Source organism: Dendrobium catenatum, unplaced genomic scaffold (genome assembly GCF_001605985.2).
Source record: "Dendrobium catenatum unplaced genomic scaffold, ASM160598v2 fragScaff_scaffold_743, whole genome shotgun sequence".
NCBI classification, from domain to species: domain Eukaryota; kingdom Viridiplantae; phylum Streptophyta; class Magnoliopsida; order Asparagales; family Orchidaceae; genus Dendrobium; species Dendrobium catenatum.
The window spans coordinates 2682753-2702176 of record NW_021319205.1 but is presented as its reverse complement, the minus strand read 5'-3'; the positions used below and the strand labels follow the sequence as shown (position 1 = coordinate 2702176).

At 41.8% G+C, this 19424-nt stretch overlaps 1 protein-coding gene across 3 annotated transcripts in view; it reads left to right on the top strand.

Annotated features, from left to right (window-relative positions):
* LOC110110862 (dnaJ homolog subfamily B member 1) overlaps window positions 1-19424 on the top strand; it is a 48534-nt gene that overhangs the window by 16967 nt on the left and 12143 nt on the right. For all 3 annotated transcript variants that reach the window (XM_028696445.1, XM_020842502.2, XM_020842503.2), the window contains exon 3: window positions 14930-15348. In XM_028696445.1, coding sequence (XP_028552278.1) covers window positions 14930-15348 — 419 coding nt within the window. The remainder of the gene's footprint in view (window positions 1-14929; window positions 15349-19424) is intronic.

Below are 19424 nucleotides of genomic sequence, written 5' to 3'. Positions count from 1 at the left end.
AGCCACGGGAACCAAGCAGCCAGCCACTGGAACCAAGCAGCCAACCACGGGAACCAAGCAGCCAGCCACTGGAACCAAGCAGCCAACCACGGGAACCAAGCAGCCAGCCACGGGAACACCAGCCAGCATAGGAAACAAAGGGTCAATGCACAGGAAAACTAGCCAACTAAGGAAACAAAGGGCCAAAGCACGGGAATAACAAAAGCCCAAGAGAAACCGAGGAGACCTTTTTCTCTCCCTCGATCCACGTGCCAACTACCGAATCCCGCGAAGGTATGCATTTTTCAAACTCAGATTGTCGCTTCGTTGTATGCGGCGGACTAGAAAACTGCCTATACACGCCTTTATTGTGCATGGTGAGATGGGACCCCGGTCCGACGCCTAAGACGAGGCAAGCAATATCCTAAACTCTACTTCGGCTTTCGTGGTGCACCGAAAAACCACCTATACACGCCTTTATTGCACGTGGTGGGATGGGACCCCGGTGCGGCACCTACGGCGATGCGGGGTCACTTATAAGTACCCCCGAGCGGGCGGAAAGCAAACTGTGTATTTTTTAAACAGGTACCGTCAAAGACCCCATACACGCCTTTATTACGCATGGTGGGAGGAACAAAAAAATCACGGCCGCGGTGTCCTCGTTCGAGGACACCTACCATACACGCCTTTATTGCGTGTGGTGGGAAAGGCCCAGTTTTCTCGTAGTTTTCCCCTAAATGTGGGAGACGTCGGGAGGCTGCCGAAATTTCGGGTGAAATCGTACCTGGACCTAATTGAACTCAAAGAACAATTGACTTAAGTGAACTCAAACTTAAGCTTGAACTTGAAATCATAAACTTGAACTAGACTTGATTGAACTCAAGGAGCTTATAAATGAACTTGAACTCAAACAGAGGACTTGAGTTGGACTCAATTTGAATGGCACTTGAACTTGAACTTCAAATGAAATTGAACTGGACTCAAGCAAGAACTTGAATGAATATGTAAAGACTCCAGAAGACAATGAACAAAGCGAACTTTGACATTGAACTCGAACTTGTGGATTTAGAACTTGAACAAAGAACCGTGGACTTTTGGACAATGAAATGAATATAAAATTGAGCCTAAGCAAAATTTCAGTGAACTAAAATTTAAATGAATGTGAATTGGACATAAAGAATTTGGATGTGTACTTTGAGCTTGAACCAGATTGAACTTGGAAATGATACAATGGACTTGCTTGAACTCAAAGATCAGTTTGGGACTCGTGGACTTGATCCAATTGACATTTATAAAATTCAAATCTAAATGTATATGAGCTCTAAATGAACTTGAATATTAAGAGAAAAGATAGCTGGCAATGATTTAACTTGTACTCAAATGAAATAAATACAAGCTTGATTTGGACTTGCATGTAATGCTGATTGCAAGCAAATATCAATTATATAAGTCTACTATATACACTACATGTCATTGATAAGAAGAAATGCATAAAGGACTGCAACAAATACAAAGGAGATCCTAGAAGATGTAGTGTCCTACAGTCATCATCAATCAGCGAATGAACATAGTGATACTCGCAAGCAAAAATACACCAATCCGTTGTAAGAAAGGGTGGAGAACATACATCAAGTGTGGATATGTACGAGTCATTATAGGAGATCCTTCGTACACTCAACATACCACTCGTAGGCAAATACAAAAGAATTTTGCCAAAGACGAACTCCTACGAGTTACTACAAAAGCTCATTACGTCGTGCAACTAACATTTTGTCCAAAAGGAAATGTAGGGGAGTCCTCATTCATACAACAATTCCCCTTGGATAAGAGAACTTGACATATAACAGATGAAGCAGGTTTTAATGCTGGTGGCACCTCAAATGATGGTAGAAGCTTCTACATTTGCAATGTATATAACATCCCTATAAACAATACTAGAAGAATTGCAACAAATACAACAATCTTCTTGCAAACATAGGTCAAGTTGAAAGGATAACATCATGATTACAATCAATCAATAACATAGAGTTCTCAAAGAATTTTGGGAGATCTTCGAGCTAATCAAAATGCAAAGGAATTTGAAGGGGACTTAGTAGATGAAATAATTGTTTTATAACAATCCAGCAATCTACATCAATATACGAACAAGCACATTGATTTACATGCAAGCAAGGATAAAAGATCTGCAATACATACAAGTCCTCTACGAATATAAATGTATGTACAACATCCACACATGTGCAGATATATAAAGACTACAGTAAATGCAGTATACTGTAGTCAACTTCAGTCTAAGGATGAATACATCTACCTCTAGCAGTAGTGGATGTATTGTGAAGACCAAAAATCACAGCAGAATACATAAAGAATACAAGTTCCTACTAGCTTCTACGACCCCAAAGCAGGAGATTAGTTAGTGCAATATAATCCAATTGCATAAAGCAAGTAGTGCACGACAGTCTACCTGTACAAAGCAGCAAATAACTGATCCAGAAGCTGCTACTTCACCCCACCGGATCCGCAACTTCTATGCAAGCGGACAGAAGGCCTCTACAAATACTTTCAAAGTATCCCCGCACGTGCACCGTAGTTTGTATACATATACATACATTAAAATGGGGTATAAAATCAAGAATCCGCATGGGCCCCGGCAAGCGTGTTATTGGTACACATGTGACGTCTAGGGATGCTGCGTGGGTTATTAAATTTGAACCTGATCCTTCTAAATAGATAAAAGGAGTTGACAGGGTTCATTTATAAAATACACCCAAACACCCGTATAGGCCTCGACGAGCATGTTATTAGTACACATGTGACGTCTAGGGATGCTGTGCGGGTTAATAAGTGAATTCAAGTTCGAACCCGATCCTCCTATACGGATCAATAGGAGTCGACAGTGATCGAACCTTCAAACAAAAACACGGTTGTGACGACCGACGTATTTGTTTAATACATTCATATTAGGCCTTCAAAGGTCTATAACAATATGAATTCACTAATAAGGGTATAAAGCTTACGAAACCCGATCATCTGTCGACAGCCAGACAGAGTTGACAAGGTTCAGTTCATAAATAAAAATGCCCATAAAAAACACCCCAATGATGACCGTGTTGAATGATAATCTCAACCAGAGGGGTTCACAAATATTTTTCAAATGCCTTCCAAGTTCCACTCAAAAATCCAAACTTCACAAAAATTCCAAAAAACCCAAAAAATATTTAAAATCCAACCACCAAATGCTTAAAGCGAAAATTCATCCGCCCTCCGCAACAGTTTGTCAGTGTGGACAAATTAAAAACTACTTCAGCTCACAAAGAGCCAATGCCTAGTCGAAAATATCACTATGATCCATTCTCAAACAATCTCCTGCTAGTAAGGACGTGGTACGTGTCCTCTAACCGGCGATTTTGCCGCCAAATGGCACCGTAGGATAAATGGTTATGACCCGGGGCCCTTTGAACCGAGTAGTTTTGCCGTCAAATGGCACCACGAAATACTGGTTATGGCCAGCGCCGTTACGTTCCTTATTGGCATCAAATCCTTGAGATATAAATCAATAGGATACACAACTCTCCTTGGCCTATTGGTTGAGAGCTTAGGCTTCCAACTAAGAGGTTCAGGGTTCGAGTCTTTGTGTATGCGTTGTGTGTGTGAGTTTGCCTTAAATGGCCTAAATGTCCCAAAAAAATGAATCAATAGGATATGATTGATAAGGCACAAAGCCCTCTGTTAGCTAAGGTGGATTTAAAATTGTCCCTTTAGACAAACATCCAACCCAGGTCTACAAGGTCCCCTTGGACGAAGCAACCCATAGCTGCCGACAAGGATCCTTCTGTCAGGTTGGGTCGACTACCTCCTCTGACTAAGTAGACCAAGGACCATGATGTCTTGGGACGTCGAAACCATGGGATCTTTATCAGGTCTATCATCCATTCCCCCACCATCCGCTTTAAGTGCAAGATAGTGAAAATTTCTATTTTAAATATTAAGATTTCTCAAATATCCCAATCTAAATCTCCAAAATCTCAAATCCAAACATATGCTGCTACCATATGCCAGATAACTTGTATATTCTACATATCTGATAGACGACTAGCCTTAATCGAAAGTTCTCTCTCCTGATTGGGAGGGGTAATTAACTATAGGGGCTTGCGCCTATAGGAAACCAGAACTCAGATCATAAATTCAACGCAAAATGAGGGCGAAATCTCTGGGTAGTGTCTTACCTACAAACCCATCTACCTTCCAAAATTTACCTCAGAACTTATTCAATTACCCTCGCCGAATAAAAAGAAAAGCGAGGGGAGGCCGGGGCCGAATTTTTGGAGCCCTCAGATTTCTGGTGACTCCGCAGTGACATACAGAGGACGGTTATGGTCTGCAGTTCCAAGCATCATGTCCTCTTCGGAGAAAGTAATGAATGGCTCATTACGAGCTTGTAGAACCTCAATCAAATTACGTTCAGCAAAATACGCCTCGTATCTTTCGGGATCTTTGAGCGCCTGAATCAGAGTCTCCCGAAGGTCTTTAGACATTACCAAAGCATCGTATATGCTGAGTTGTGCTGGAATTTTCTCATATGGGATAAAATATTATAATCTATCATTGGCTGAAGTCTTCTTTTTCTTAGGATCTTCAGGGATAATATCATCATTGATAATTATTTCTTTCTCCTTATCTTTATTGGAGACCCCTTTCTTTGGTGGAGGCGGTAGTATCTTGCCGCTTATTAACTGCACTTGAGAAATCTCCTCCAGTTCAGAGTCATTTAATAGAGCATTTTCTTCAGAATCAGCCATTATTGCATCTAGGGACTCATCTGTTGATTCAAAATCACCACACAGGTTTACACGTCCCATCCGAGACGCTATGCTAGGGTCTGATTCGTTTCCCTCTAGAAAAGCGATATGCTGATCATCAGTCGAATCCTGATCGATCCTGGATCCTCCGTAAATTTGATGAGCTTGAAAGCACTGAGATTCCTTTGCCTTGATGTGGAACATCTCGGGTCAGATAAGCTGATGGTGCATGGTTTCAACGAAAAAGGGCAGAAAACCCTTGGATCATTCATGCTCCCTCTTGTATTTGGAAAGCTCCCTACAAAAGCTAAATTCCACGTGATTGATGCAGATACTTCATTTAAGGCGCTACTAGGTCCCTAGTTGCATGAATATAGTGTTGTCCCGTCAACATTACATCAGTGTATGAAATATCTCAGAGATGGAGAAGAGTTCAGGATCTCTGGTGACATCCAACCCTTCACAGTTCATGAAGCAACAGTTTATGAAGATACATGGTACTTTATGCAAAAGAAGCAAAAGTCTTCGAGTTCTCTCGAGGTTAGGACATCAAATTCAAAGGCTACAAAGCGATCTGAACGGGAAGGTGAGAAAAAGCAGGTGGGGAGAAAGAAGACAGCGCCGACTCTTCCCAAAGCAACGACCATTCTCAAAGAAAAGAAATATGTACATCATCTTGGGAGTGACACGGATGAAGATGATGTTACTCATGCTAAATTTCAGAGAGTATGCCAGTCCATGGACGAATGGAGTAGGCAGGTTGAATTTTCAAATGATGATTACAACTACGACTCTATTTATATGAATACGGTGCAGAATGTGTTCTCTAGAAGAATAAACAACCTATCAATTTCAGATAGTGTACTCGTAGTCACGCGTGTTCCCTTACAACACTTCAAGGAAATCATTCCGCGTGAGGTGCATAAAGTTGAAGAACTCGCCACCCTCTATCTGCCTCCCCTTAAAAATGGGACTGTGCCAAAGAATGTGTTATATTCCACGGGAGCGTGCAAAGAAGAGAATAATGACTGGTGTTGCATGCTCCTCGATTCCGAAGAGTTATTTCCTACGAGGCTACCTAGGTTCAATACCAAAAATATTCAGAGAATGCTACGAAAACAAGTCAATATTCCTACCACCAAGCGACAACTTCGCACAAGCTTGGGCCTCTGGTATGGAAGGAATCCGCGTCCACTACGACAGAAAGATACAGATGCATATAAAGGTATCAGATTCATCAAGCGAAAATTTCTCTGGAAAGAGACTTACCGGGTAATCACATGCATGGAAATTGAATCCGATGATGGTGGTGCTGAAGAGACATACGAAGCTGATGATTATGATGATAAACCCGTAGAGGCCGAGCCTGCACCAGAAGAGCTTGAAGATGGTGGACAGGCAGCCACTATGGATGAGGTAAAAGAAGTTAACTTGGGAATTGAGGATGACCCTCGCCCGACCTTTATCAGCTCTCTCCTACCCGAAGAACAAATAGAAGAAATAAAAGAACTTCTCTGTGAATTCAGGGACTGCTTTGCCTGGACATATGCTGAGATGTCTGGCTTATCCCTTGACGTAGCAGTTCACAGATTAGCAATCAAACCGGATGTAGCACCCGTCAAGCAAGCACTAAGGAGAATGAGATTGCAGATTGAAGAACAAGTGATTGCTGAAACCAAAAAGCTTATAGAGGCAGGCTTCATCCGAGAAGAAAAGTATGCCGATTGAATTGCCAATATTGTCCCTGTAAAGAAGAAGAATGGACAGATTCGTGTCTGCATTGACTTTAGGGACATCAACAAGGCGTGTCCGAAAGATGACTTTCCACTCACTGTGTCCAAACTACTAATGGATAACACGTTTAACTACGACATGTTCTCGTTTATGGACGGATCATCAGGCTACAATCATATCAAGATGGCTCATGAGGATGAAAATCACACATCATTCAGAACGCCCATCGGTATTTTTTACTACACTGTCATGCCCTTTGGCCTGAAGAATGCTGGTGCCACCTACCAGCGGGCGATGACTCACATATTTGAGGATTTGATACATCAGAAGGTCAAGTGCTATATGGATGATCTCGTTGTCAAAAGTCTTGGCCGAAAGATTACTTAAAGGATCTTAGAATTGTATTTGAGAAAATCAAAAAGTTTGATCTGAAGATGAACCCTCTCAAATGTGTTTTTGGGGTCTCCTCCGGTAAATTTCTGGGATACGTTGTTCATCATCGAGGTATCGAAGTCGACTCCAACAAAATAAAGGCAATTATGGAGATGCCACCTCCAAAGAACCTTCGACAACTCCGCTCCTTACAAGGACAACTGGCTTTCATTCGGAGATTTATATCATATCTATCAGGTAGGTGCCAGCCATTTTCAAAGCTAATGAAGAAAGATGTCCGTTTCAAATAGGATGCAGAATGTCAAGAGGCATTTGACAGCATCAAGGGATATCTATTGAATCCGTCCATTTTGGCGGCGCCAATTTCGGGGAAGCCTCTTATACTGTATACGGCAGCGCTAGAAGAATCCCTCGGAGCATTATTAGCTCAGAATAATAAAGAAGACAAAGAAAATGCGCTCTACTACATCAGTCGAAGGTTGATTGGAGCAGAAAACCGTTTTTCTCCTATTGAAAAGCATTGTCTGGCGCTGATTTTTGCAGTTCAAAAACTCCGCCACTACATGTTATCCCATAAAATTATCTTGATATCAAAGATCGATCCGCTGAAGTTCTTGATGACAAGACCAGCATTGACAGGTCGTCTAGCCAGGTGGGCAGTACTATTACTGCAGTTTAGTATCACGTATATGCCACAAAAGGCGGTGAAAGGTCAAGTCTTGGCAGATTTTCTTGCTGCACATCCGATCCCAGCAGACTCTCCACTCAACGATGATTTGCCCGATGAGCAAATAATGCAGGTCAAGGAGAATGAAAAGCTACCGTTCTGGGAGATGTACTTTGACGGGGCATCATCTATTAGATCTGTCCGACCTCCAAATATTGCAAGAGCCCGAGTCGGCATCGGTCTCATTTTCGTAGCACATGAGGGAGGTATAATGAGATTTTCATTCAGTTTGACTGAACCTCAGACTAACAACGAAGCCGAGTACGAAGCTCTATTAGCAGGGTTAGAGATTGCGATCGATGTCAGAATCCAACATCTCCAAATCTTTGGTGATTCTCAGCTCGTGATAAATCAGGTCCTTGGTATCTACAAGGTTGACAAAGTCGAATTGGCCCATTACCACCGGCAAGCCCTCGAGCTTTTGAAGAAAGTATCAAATGTCAAAATAGCTCGAGTTCCTCGATGACAGAATGCTAAAGCAGATTGTATGGTCAAATTAGCCAAAGAAATGACAATCATTAATGAGGAGCGACTTATATTCATTGGAGTTTACACTTGAAGAGTCTTGGAACCCGCTTTATTATAATTTTCGATGGCGGAAGGAATTCCAGATTCAAGCCAGCAGGATGGAACCCCAATTGACCCTCAACCTCTCCATCAGATCGTTATGGAGAATTATCCAGAAGAATATCACGTGGCCAAGAGACATAAAGCTAGTCAAGCTTCAGAATCGTGGTGACATTATTTAGATATTGAAGTCGAAAATGATTGGAGACAGCCATTCATTGACTACTTCAAGGAAAACAAACTCCCGACAGAAAACTCTATGGTCGCACAAATCCGAAAAAGGGTGTTGCGATATGCATTTGTCAATAACACGTTGTACAGACGAGCCTTTGATCAAATGTTGCTAAGGTGCCTAGGGACCAAGGAAGCTAATAAAGTGGTGATAGAAGTCCATGAAGGGCTTTGCGGAGCACATCAGTCAGGTCCTAAGATGGCTGCTAAAATCAAAAGGATGGGATATTATTGGCCAACTATGGTCAGAGATTGTATTTACCACGCAAAGAGGTGTAACGAATGTCAGATTCATGGTGATGTTATACATCAGCCTCCAAATCCACTACACCCAACAATAGCGTCCTGGCCATTTGAATGCTGGGGTACTGATATTATCAGGCCAATAGATCCGCCGTCATCAGCGGGACATCGATTTATTCTGACAGTAACGAATTACTTTTCAAAGTGGGCAGAAGCGACTCCATTCAGAGAGGTCACATCGGAGCATGTGATCAATTTCTTTACCCATAATATCGTCTACATATTTGGTGTGCCACACCGTATAATCTCAGACAACGGTACTGCATTCAAAAGTATAAAAATCTACAAGTTCGTTGAGCGGCACAAGATCGATTGGCGATATTCATCCATATACAATCCAAGGGCGAATGGATTGGCAGAAGCCTTCAACAAGATGCTGGTGAAATTATTGAAGAAGATCCTTACCAAAAATAAAAGAGAGTGACATACGAAGATGACAGAAGAGCTATGGGCATACCTTACAACCTATAAAACACCAACCAAAGCCACTCCTTACTCTCTGGTATTCGGAGTTGAAGCCGTATTACCGTTGGAGATTGAGCTACCATCACTTCGGGTAGAAATTCAGAATGATCTCACTCAAGAGCAAAATGCCCATCTCAGAATGGAAGAGCTCGACGCACTTGATGAACTCAGGTTACAAGCTCAACAAAACCTAGAAATCTATCGAGGAAGAATGGAAAAATCCTTCGATCGTATGGTACGTCCTCGAGCATTTCAAGAAGGGGAATTGGTCCTGGTGCTGAAAAGGCCAATCATCCCACACTGAAAAATCGATGGCAAATTTGTATCCAATTAGGAAGGCCCCTTCGTCATCAAGAAAGTGGACCAAGGAGGAGTATATCAGTTGATCGATCTGAACGGTCAGAAACCTATGCCACCTATCAACGGTCGCCACTTAAAGAAATATTATGCATGAAAATTCCATGTCTAATGTATTTTATGATGATCAAAGTTTTATGTGCATAGTTATCAGTGCATGCTTACACTCATATTTTGAAATTCTCTTGTATAGCAAGAATGCATTTCAAAATCCTCCATCAGACTGGGGGCATTTTAAATATTTATTAGGGTCGACATCGCGCTGCGTGCCGAGATTTTCGAATAAATATTTAAAATCTCAAAGATACAAAGCCTATCCAAAATGTCCCTATGAGACGGGGCATTTTAAATATTCATTTGGGTCGACATCGTGCCATACGCCGAGATCCCCAAATGAATATTTAAAATCTAAAAATTCAAATTTATTCTATTCTAAAATATCCCTACGAGACGGGACATTTTAAATATTTATTCGGGTCGACATCATGCTGCGTGCTGAGATCCCTGAATAAATATTTAAAATTATAAATTCAAATATCCTTTTGTGCTAAAGAATACAATGATTTCTTTTTAGAATATATGCAGGTGATATCTCAAAAGATCGAGACAACACATTCTCCAACGAACAAAGACTCAAAAGTCAAGAAAGACTTTTGTGGCTACACACTCCTACAAAATTGAGCCGAAGAAGTTTGAAGTCTTTCGATAGCCTGAATTTTAAGGTTCGAATGGGTGTAAAAGGTCGGATCCAACACGCCCAAATATGATCGGATCGCTGGCAGCTCCGTCTACTTAACAAGCCATAAGAAAAGCCGTAGTAGCGAAACCCCCACTTCGTCAACCCGTCAGTAGAGACTGTAGAAAGTACGAAGGCAAATTTGACTCGACCAGTTCAAGTGATCATAGTCTACAAAATTTTCCTAAATGACTGGAGAATCAAGGTTCCAGTGGGAAGATGATTCTCGAGCAAATACCGAATGTTCGTAGGCTCCAAAATCTAAAACCACGAAGGATGCCTCCATATCTACCAACTTCAGTAAAGTTAGCATTGGGGAGCGCAATTCCCATAGCTCGAGTCTGAAGCCTGAATGGGTGTAAGAGGTCGGATCCAACAAGTCCAAATATGGCCGGATCGCTGGCAGCTCCGTCTACTCAACTAGCCATAAGAAATGCCATAGTAGAGGAACCTCCATCTCAGCAACCAGAGGACAAAGAGCTATCAAATTCTAGCTCTCCTGATCTAATGAATTTAAGTGACTCAGATCAAAATCTTCTCAAGTGGTTAAGGATCAAGATACTACCTACGTTCGGTACTATCAATTGAATCCAGAACCTGCAAATCCTTCAACAAATCCGTAAAGCGCAAAGCGAGGATCGAAGTAATCTTTCTTCAACAAGTCCGTCAAAGCACAAAGCAAAACACCGAGAAAATTATCCCAAAGTTCACACAAAGCCCAAAGCTGGACTAAGAGGATCCTGTCATCAACAAGTCCGCTACGCACAAATCTCTGGACCGATGACTTTTCGCCATCGACCTAATACAAACCTAAGGGTTTAGGTCATCGGCATCTACTCCTTCATCAAGCTCGCCAAAGCTAGAAGCATAGGACCGAAGGAACATAAATCTCCTGACAAGTCAGTGAAGACAAATCAGCTAATTCCCCATCAATGTCCGCATCACAAAACACAAGGTAAAAGAAATCAGCATCTCAACTATCTATTGATACATCCAAGAGATCTATGGAAAATGAAAATCTAAAAAAAAAAAAAAATGGAAAATGAAAATCTTAGTGTGACATCCAAATAAATTTTTGGAGATTCACTAAACGTCTAAGTGTGACATCTGGAGATCCACTAAATGAAAACCCTAGTGTGACATCTAGAACAAATATCTAGAGATTCATAGGGTCAATATGCATACAACAAACGTGATTCGTTCTAGACGCGTAGCACATTTGTTGAGGGCATTTGTTGACCATCGAATATAAAACTGAAATAAAACAAAAAAAGCTAAAACCCCTAAAATCCCGCCGAGAAAGAGGATGAAATCCCGCTTACCTGCAGAACGGCGCCGCTCCAGTCGCTTCTCCGCAAATCCGGCGTGAATTCTGCGACATTTCCTCGTTACTTGCTCTGTTCGCGTCGTTAAAAGGCGAGGGAACTCCACATCCCAGCAACGACTCTTGGCTCCTCTCCCACGCACACAGCAAGCTCCCCGACTTCCAACCTCCTTTCCTCTCCAGATCTCGTCTCCTCCCCCATCTCTTCCCGATCTACTGTGATCACAAACCAAATCCCTGCCCTCAGCCTGTCACTGCCTCCCACATCCCACCGTCGTTGCTTCCAACAGAGAGAGAGAGAGAGAGGGAGATATAAAAAGTTCTTCTTACCTGAAACCGACACTTAGCCCTAGTCGCCTCCGTCCGACTTCGCTCAGCCCGACGACTTCCCCTTCCTGCGGCTCGAAAGTTAATTCACTGCAAGTAGAAGCAGACAACATGCAACAGATATAGGCTCCCATAACCTGTTGTAAAAGAACTATTATGCATCTAATATATTGGTCACAAGCAAAATGCAGAATAACTATAGCAAATTCAAATGCATACAGTCAGTTCCAGAAGACTTGTATGCAAAGCAACAACCACGAACAAAAATATCATGTGAATGCATCTACAAATCAAAAGGCAGGAGATTAGTTAGTGCACTACGATCCACCTGCAGAAAGCGACGAGTAGTGCACGATAATCCACCTGTACGAAGCAGCGAATAACTCTATTCAGAAGCTGCTACACCACGCCACCGGATCTGCAACCTCCGTACAAGCAGACAGAAGGCGTCTACAAATATTTCAAAATACCCCTGCACGTGCACTGTAATTTGTATACACATAGGTATACTAAATGGGAAAATACAATCTCAACCCGCATGGGCCCCGACGAGCATGTTATTGGTACACACGTGACGTCTAGGGATGTTGCGCGGGTCAATAAGTGAATTCTAGTTCGAACCCGATCCTTCTATACGGATCAATAGGAGTCGACATGGTTCGAACCAACAAACAAATATGTGGCCGTGACGACCAGAATATTTATTTCAATACATTCATATTAGGCCTTCAAAGCCTAAAATCAAAAGAATTCACTAATAAATGCTCAAAGCTTATGAAACCCGATCCTCCGATCCTCTGTTGACAGCTAGACAGAGTCGACAAGCAAGGTTCAATCAAATGGAAATAACCCCAAACACCCCGATGATGGCCGTGTTGAATGATTATCTCAATCGGAGGGGTTTCACAAATATTTCTCAAAATTCTACCCAAATGTCCATACCAAGTACTCAAAATTCCATCCAAAATCCAAAATCCAAAAAAAATCTCAAAATCCCAAAAATATTTAAAAATGAAGCTATCCATCTCAACGCTTAAAGTAAAATCCATCCACCCTCCACAACAGTTTGCCAAGGTGGACAAATTTAAAACTACTTAAGCTCACAAAGAGCCAAATGTCTAGTCGAAAATATTACTATGATCGATTCTCAAAAAGTCTCCTGCCGATAAAGACGTGGTATGTGTCCTCTGACCGGCGGTTTGCTGCCAAATGGCACCGCAGGATAAATGGTTATGACTCAGGGCCCTCTGAACCGAGTGGTTTTGCCTCCAAATGGCACCACGAAATACCGGTTATGGTCAGCGCCAATACGCTCCTTATTGACATCAAATCCTTGAGATATGAATCAATAAGATATGATCGATAGGGCACAAAGCTCGCTGTTAGCTAAGGTGGATTCAAAATTTGTCCCCTTAGACAAATATCCAACCCAGGTCTACATGGTATCCTTGGACAAAGCAACCCATGGCTGCGGACAAGGATCCTTCTGTCAGGTTGGGTCGACTACCTCCTCTGACTAAGTAGACCAAGGACCACGATGGCCCGGGACGACGGAACCATGGGATCTTGATCGGCACTATCATCTATTCCCCCACCATCCGCTTTAAGTGCAAGATGGTGAAATTTTAAATTTTAAATATCAAATCTTTCAACCCTCCAAATTACCTAAATCCAAACCCAATTTCCAAATCCAAACCCATGCTGCTACTATATGCCAGATAACACATATTCTCTACGTGTCTGATTGATGACTAGCCTTAATCGAAAGTTCTCTCTCGTTATCAGGAGGGGTAATTACCTTAGGGGCTTGCGCCTATAGGAAACCAGAACTCAGATCATAAAGTCCTCACAAAATGAGGGCGAAATCTCTAGGTAGTGTCTTATCTACAAACCCATCTGCCTTCCAAAATTTACCCCGGAACTTTATCCGTTAAAACTCCCTCGCCGAATAATAAAAGAAAAGCGAGCGGAGGCAGGGGCCGAATTTTCGGAGCCCACAACCTCCTTCTACTCATACTTAGTTGACTGCCTCTCCAACACATCCTCTTTTATGTTCTCAAGACCCATCGCCTACTTCCTGCTTCCCTAACCTGCATAATCATATATTAAAGATATTTGTAATGAGTCTTAAATGAGCATATTATCGATCCTTAGTCAAGCTTTTAACGTGCTTATTCAGGAGCTTTAAAAATATAGTTTATGGTCATAAATGAGTAAAACACCAAATACTTCAAGCTTGCTCATTTATCAGAAAAGCATTTATAAAGGTATTAAAATTTATTTGATCAGTTAATTAAATGATCTTGAATGAGCTCTAACCTAGCTAAGCATGAGCAGCTTGTCGATAATATTAAATCATTTACAGTCTTGCTCGGCATTAAACAGTTAATTATTTGGTATTGCATATTTCCTAACAGGTTTTACTTCATACATGAAAAATTGAAGGAATGATCAAAATGACCCCGCATGCCCACAATTAACCAACCAGTTGACTTATTACCGAACATTAAACTTTCATGATTCTTGATTATGTTCGATAAGTTAGAAATGATTAACATACATTCAAAACTGGAGGGGGAGTGTTAAAGAATCTTTATTATACGATGTACAAATTTTGGGATAACTTGCTATTTCAGAATGGTCAATAGCTGTTGATTCTTTGCTTATTTTACTTCTTACTATATATAAATATGTTTAAGACATTCATAATGTATATGATATAATTTAGGATTCCATTTAGTTCCTGCATTTTATATAATTGATGTGTAATAAAAATTCCTATTCTCGTGTGAGGTGACTCAAGCTTCAATATTTTGAATATACTTAAATTTCTTAGCAATTATTCCATGAATGAAAACTTTTGGAATAACCTTCCAAGGGGTAAACCTTTCATGATGCTTCCTACGGTCTGTATTGGTTTGACAATCAAGAGTTTTCTGGTTTGCGTGGTAGCTGTTGAAATAAATGGCTTGTTTGATGATAATCAGGTCTTGAGCGATCCTCAAAAAAGGGCGATTTATGATCGATATGGTGAAGAAGGTTTAAAGGGCATGCCCCCTCCTGGTACTACAGATGGTGCAAATGGCTCTGGAAATTTCTTCTTCAATCCTCGGGATGCAGAAGATATCTTTGCTGAGTTCTTCGGGTGCAGCCCATCTGAGTTTGCCTCAATGAACCGTGGAAAGTCTACTAGATTTAGGTCAGATGGTGCTGGAAGATTCTTTGGTGGGTTTGCAGGGCCTCAAAATGTCTTCAGTTCTTACAATGAAGGCGCAGGAGTGGGTGGTGGAGGCCAACCTAAGAAAGCTTCTGCTGTCGAAAACACGCTGGTTTGCAGCCTTGAGGAGCTTTGTATCGGTTCAACGAAAAAAATGAAGATCTCAAGGAATGTATTTAATGACAATGGGTAAAATCTATTGATCTCTTTTTATTATCTCCTTTATGTTGGCTTATTTTAATGCTGCACTGAACTTTTCATCGAAGTACAATCTAATATCTTTGAAATATATAATAATAACTGAATTATCATTGGACACTTTTTTTCCATATGCTTCCATCCTGAACTTCTGTTTGCACTTTGTCTTAGTTACAATTGCAGCTATCTCAAATAAACTAGTTTTTCTTTTCTCTCACACTTCGGTTAATACTGAAGTCCTTTTTGGCGAATTACAAATTTAAACAGAAGTGCTTCAGGGGATGCAAAATGTTGTTGGTTACAATGAAATATGACAGGCTAGTGTTTGGTAGAACATCCTTTTTAGCCGGCTGGATCGGTCCTTCCTGGACCATTCTGTTTATATCAATATCCCACTCCCAAAGAACCACCTTGTCCTCAAGGTGGAAAGATGGGAATTGATGTCTCACCCTCTCGTAAGGCTACCATGTGGCTTCGTAGTTTAGTAGCCCCTTCCTTTTAATTAGAACCTTCTTAATCCCCTCTCATCCCTGACGAACCTCCATCAACTCTAGTGGTTCTAATATCACCTCCAAGTCTTCTGTCATTGTCTCTGATAGTTCAAAACTAGCTGCTTGATCCCCAATTGCTCTCCTCAGCTATGATACATGGAACACTGGATGTATAGTTGTCGTTGGGGGTAGTCTCAAATGATAGGCTACCGCTCCAATCTTCCTCCAAAATCTCAAATGGGCCAAAGTACCTTGGGATAAGCTTCTCATTCCTCATGTTGGTGACCGCCACTTCCTGTAAGGCCATAGTTTTAAGAACACCTTCTCCCTTCATTGAACTGGATGTCCTTCCTATATCCATTCGCCTGCTTCTTCATGATATGTTGCGCCCTCAATAGGTGCCTTTTTGGTTATTCTAACACCCTATCTCTCTCCTCTAAGTAATGTTTTACTAATGAGACGGGTGTGCTATGTCGCCCAAAATGCACCAAGTGCGGTGGGTCTCGTCCATACAAAACTTTGAATGGGGTCATCTGGGAGGCCGAATGATATGTAGTGTTGTACCTATACTCTGCCCATGCTAGCCATCTGGCCTACAACTTACGTGTCTCGAACACAAAACATCGTAGGTATGTCTCCAGGCTCTTGTTTACCACCTCTGTCTGCCCATTTGTATGAGGGTGGTATGTTGTGCTCCTCTTTAGTACTGTCCCCTACATCCTGAACAGCTCCATCAAAAAGTGGTTGAGGAACACCTTATCCCGATCAGATACTATAGACTCGGGTATCCCATGCAATCTGACCACCTCTATGATGAATGCTGCTGCAACTATCACTGCAGTGTAAGGGTGTTGTAGGTGAATGAAGTCAGCATACTTGCTCAATCTATCCACCACCACTAGAATCACTATAAACCCTTTAGATCGATGTAACCTATTTATAAAATTCATGGAGACCTCCACACCCGATCTAGTAGGCTAAGGGCCGCAACAATCCTCTTGGAGCCATGGCCATGTACTTGTTCCTTTGACAGATCTCACAATTGGCTACCAACTCCTTCACATCCTTGTGCATCCCCTTCCAATACAACTCTATAGCGAGTTTCCTATATGTCTTCGATGACCATGAATAACCCCAACAACAGTCCCATGGAACTCTTGTAGCAGGTGTAGAATATGGATTGATGTCATGGGCATCATAAATCTCCCCTGGTATAGAAGCCTCTTCATTTCTAGAGAATAGCTTGGGTGACTACTCTCATCCTTAAATAAATCTGTCCTAATCCTTTCCAGCTCTTCATCCTGCGCACTCTCTTTCTTAATGGCCCCCTAATCCAGCATCAGTGGTATTGATACAACCATCTCTTGTAGCTCCCCCATACATCTAGACAAAGCATCCGATGCATTGTTCTCTATCCTTGGCCTATACTAGATTTCAAAGTCATATCCTAATAACTTTGACAGTCATCTCTGATGCTCCTTTGTCACCATCCTCTACTCCAACAAGTGCTTCAGACTCCACTGATCTGTCCTGACAATGAAATGTCGACCCAACAAACAAGGTCGCCACTTCTGAATGGCTAGTACAATTGCCATCAACTCCCTCTCATAGACTAACTTCAACCTAGCTTAACTGTCAACATCTGGCTGAAGTAAGCGATTGGTCGGCGGCTTTGCATGAGTATTGCCCTCAATCCATATTCTGAGGCATCCGTCTCTACTACAAAAATTTGAGTGAAATCTGGTAGGGCCAAGACTGGTATGATGGTCATGGCCTTCTTCAGCTTCTCAAAAGTTGTTGTGGCCACCTCCCCCCATAAGAAGCTACTCTTCTTCAACTATTCTATCAATGGTCAGGTGATGGTGCTATAGCCCCTCACGAACCTCCTGTAGTAGTCTGTCAACCCTATAAATCCCCTCAGCTCCCTAAGTTTCTTAGGAAGTGACCATCTCAACATAGCCTCAATCTTCATTTGATTAGTAGCCACACCCTCTTGATATACTCCCCACTAGCCTGCGCAAAGCAGCATTTCTTCAAATTGGCCCTCAGTTGTTGCTCCTGTAACACCTTTAGGATTGCCCTCAAATGCTACAAGTGCTCCTCCTCTGACCTGCTGTACACTAAAATGACATCAAAGAAAGCAGCACAAATCTCCTGAGGTAGGGTTGGAACACCTTGTTCATGTGAGATTTGAAAGTGGTTGGGGCATTAGTAAGGACAAAAGGCATCAATAGTTACTCATAGTGTCCATTATGCATTCTAAAAGCATTCTTCGACATGTCCTCCTTTTTCATTTGGATCTGATGGTACCCTTACTTCAAATCTATCTTGGTGAATATAACTATTCCACGTAGCTCATCCAATAGCTCATCTATTACTATGATGGAAAATGTCTGGCACAATTTTCTTATTCAAGGCCCTGTAGTTCATGCAAAATCTCCAACTCCCATCTTTTTTCTTGACCAATAACACTGGACTAGAAAATGGGCTCACACTAAGCTTGATAATCCCTGCCTCCAGCATCTCTCTAATTAATTTCTCAATTTTATCCATTTGAATTTGAGGATAGAAGTATGGCCTGACACTGATGGGTGACACCCGTTCCCTCAGGGTGATAGCTTTCTCCTGCTCCCTCGGCGGTCATAATCCCTGAGGTGGCTGAAAAACTTTCTTAAATTGCTAAATCAATTGTTGTACTGAAGAACGAATATCCCTACCCTCCAATTGGATCCGCTCCAGCCTCTGTAGCTCCACCAAGAAACCTTCCCCCACCTCCTACATGCTCCTCATCATGGTCTTTAATGAAACCATGGATTTAGATAGCCCTACATCTTCCCTGGTCACTACACTTCTCCCTCTCCTCTCCTCCACCAACTCCATCGTCAATGCTTCCCAGTTGACCTTGGTGTTCCCAAGGTCTACAAAAACTTCATTCCCAGGATGACATAAGTGCTCCCTAGCTCTAATGAGGGAAAATCCTCCATCACGTGAACCCCCTATATTGTCAGCATTACTCCACTATAGATCTCTCATTTCATCTCCACTTTTTCCGTGCCCATCTTCACTCCATAGCACCCTATCTCTATCAATATCACCCCCAATTGGTTCACGACCTAGTTGGATATGAAATTGTGGGTAGCCCCACTATCAATCAACACCACCACCTCCCTGTCTGCTATTTCTCCCTTCACCTTCATGGTATGACTTGGGTGAATCCTACCATTGAGTTCAGGGAGATCTCTACCACGTCAAGATGCGGCTTGTCCTCCTCTACTGATGCAAGCAAAATAGAGAGAAAAGACAAGTTGGAGAATACTAGGACAAAATATAAACTAAACTCGATTCACTATAGCTTGCAAATAACCAAACAAACATTCAAGAAACAAAAACCAAATCAAGCGAAATAAAATAAGAACATAAAAATGCTATCCTCAGTATAACGGTCTAGTGGTTTCCTCACATGCAACGAGAGAAGGAAAATATTTTAAAATTGTGCTTAGGTTTGCAAACCGAGGGTCCACCACTGCAAAAGGTTCCAACGTTCTACCAAACTCCTCCGGCAAATGTTTCCAAATT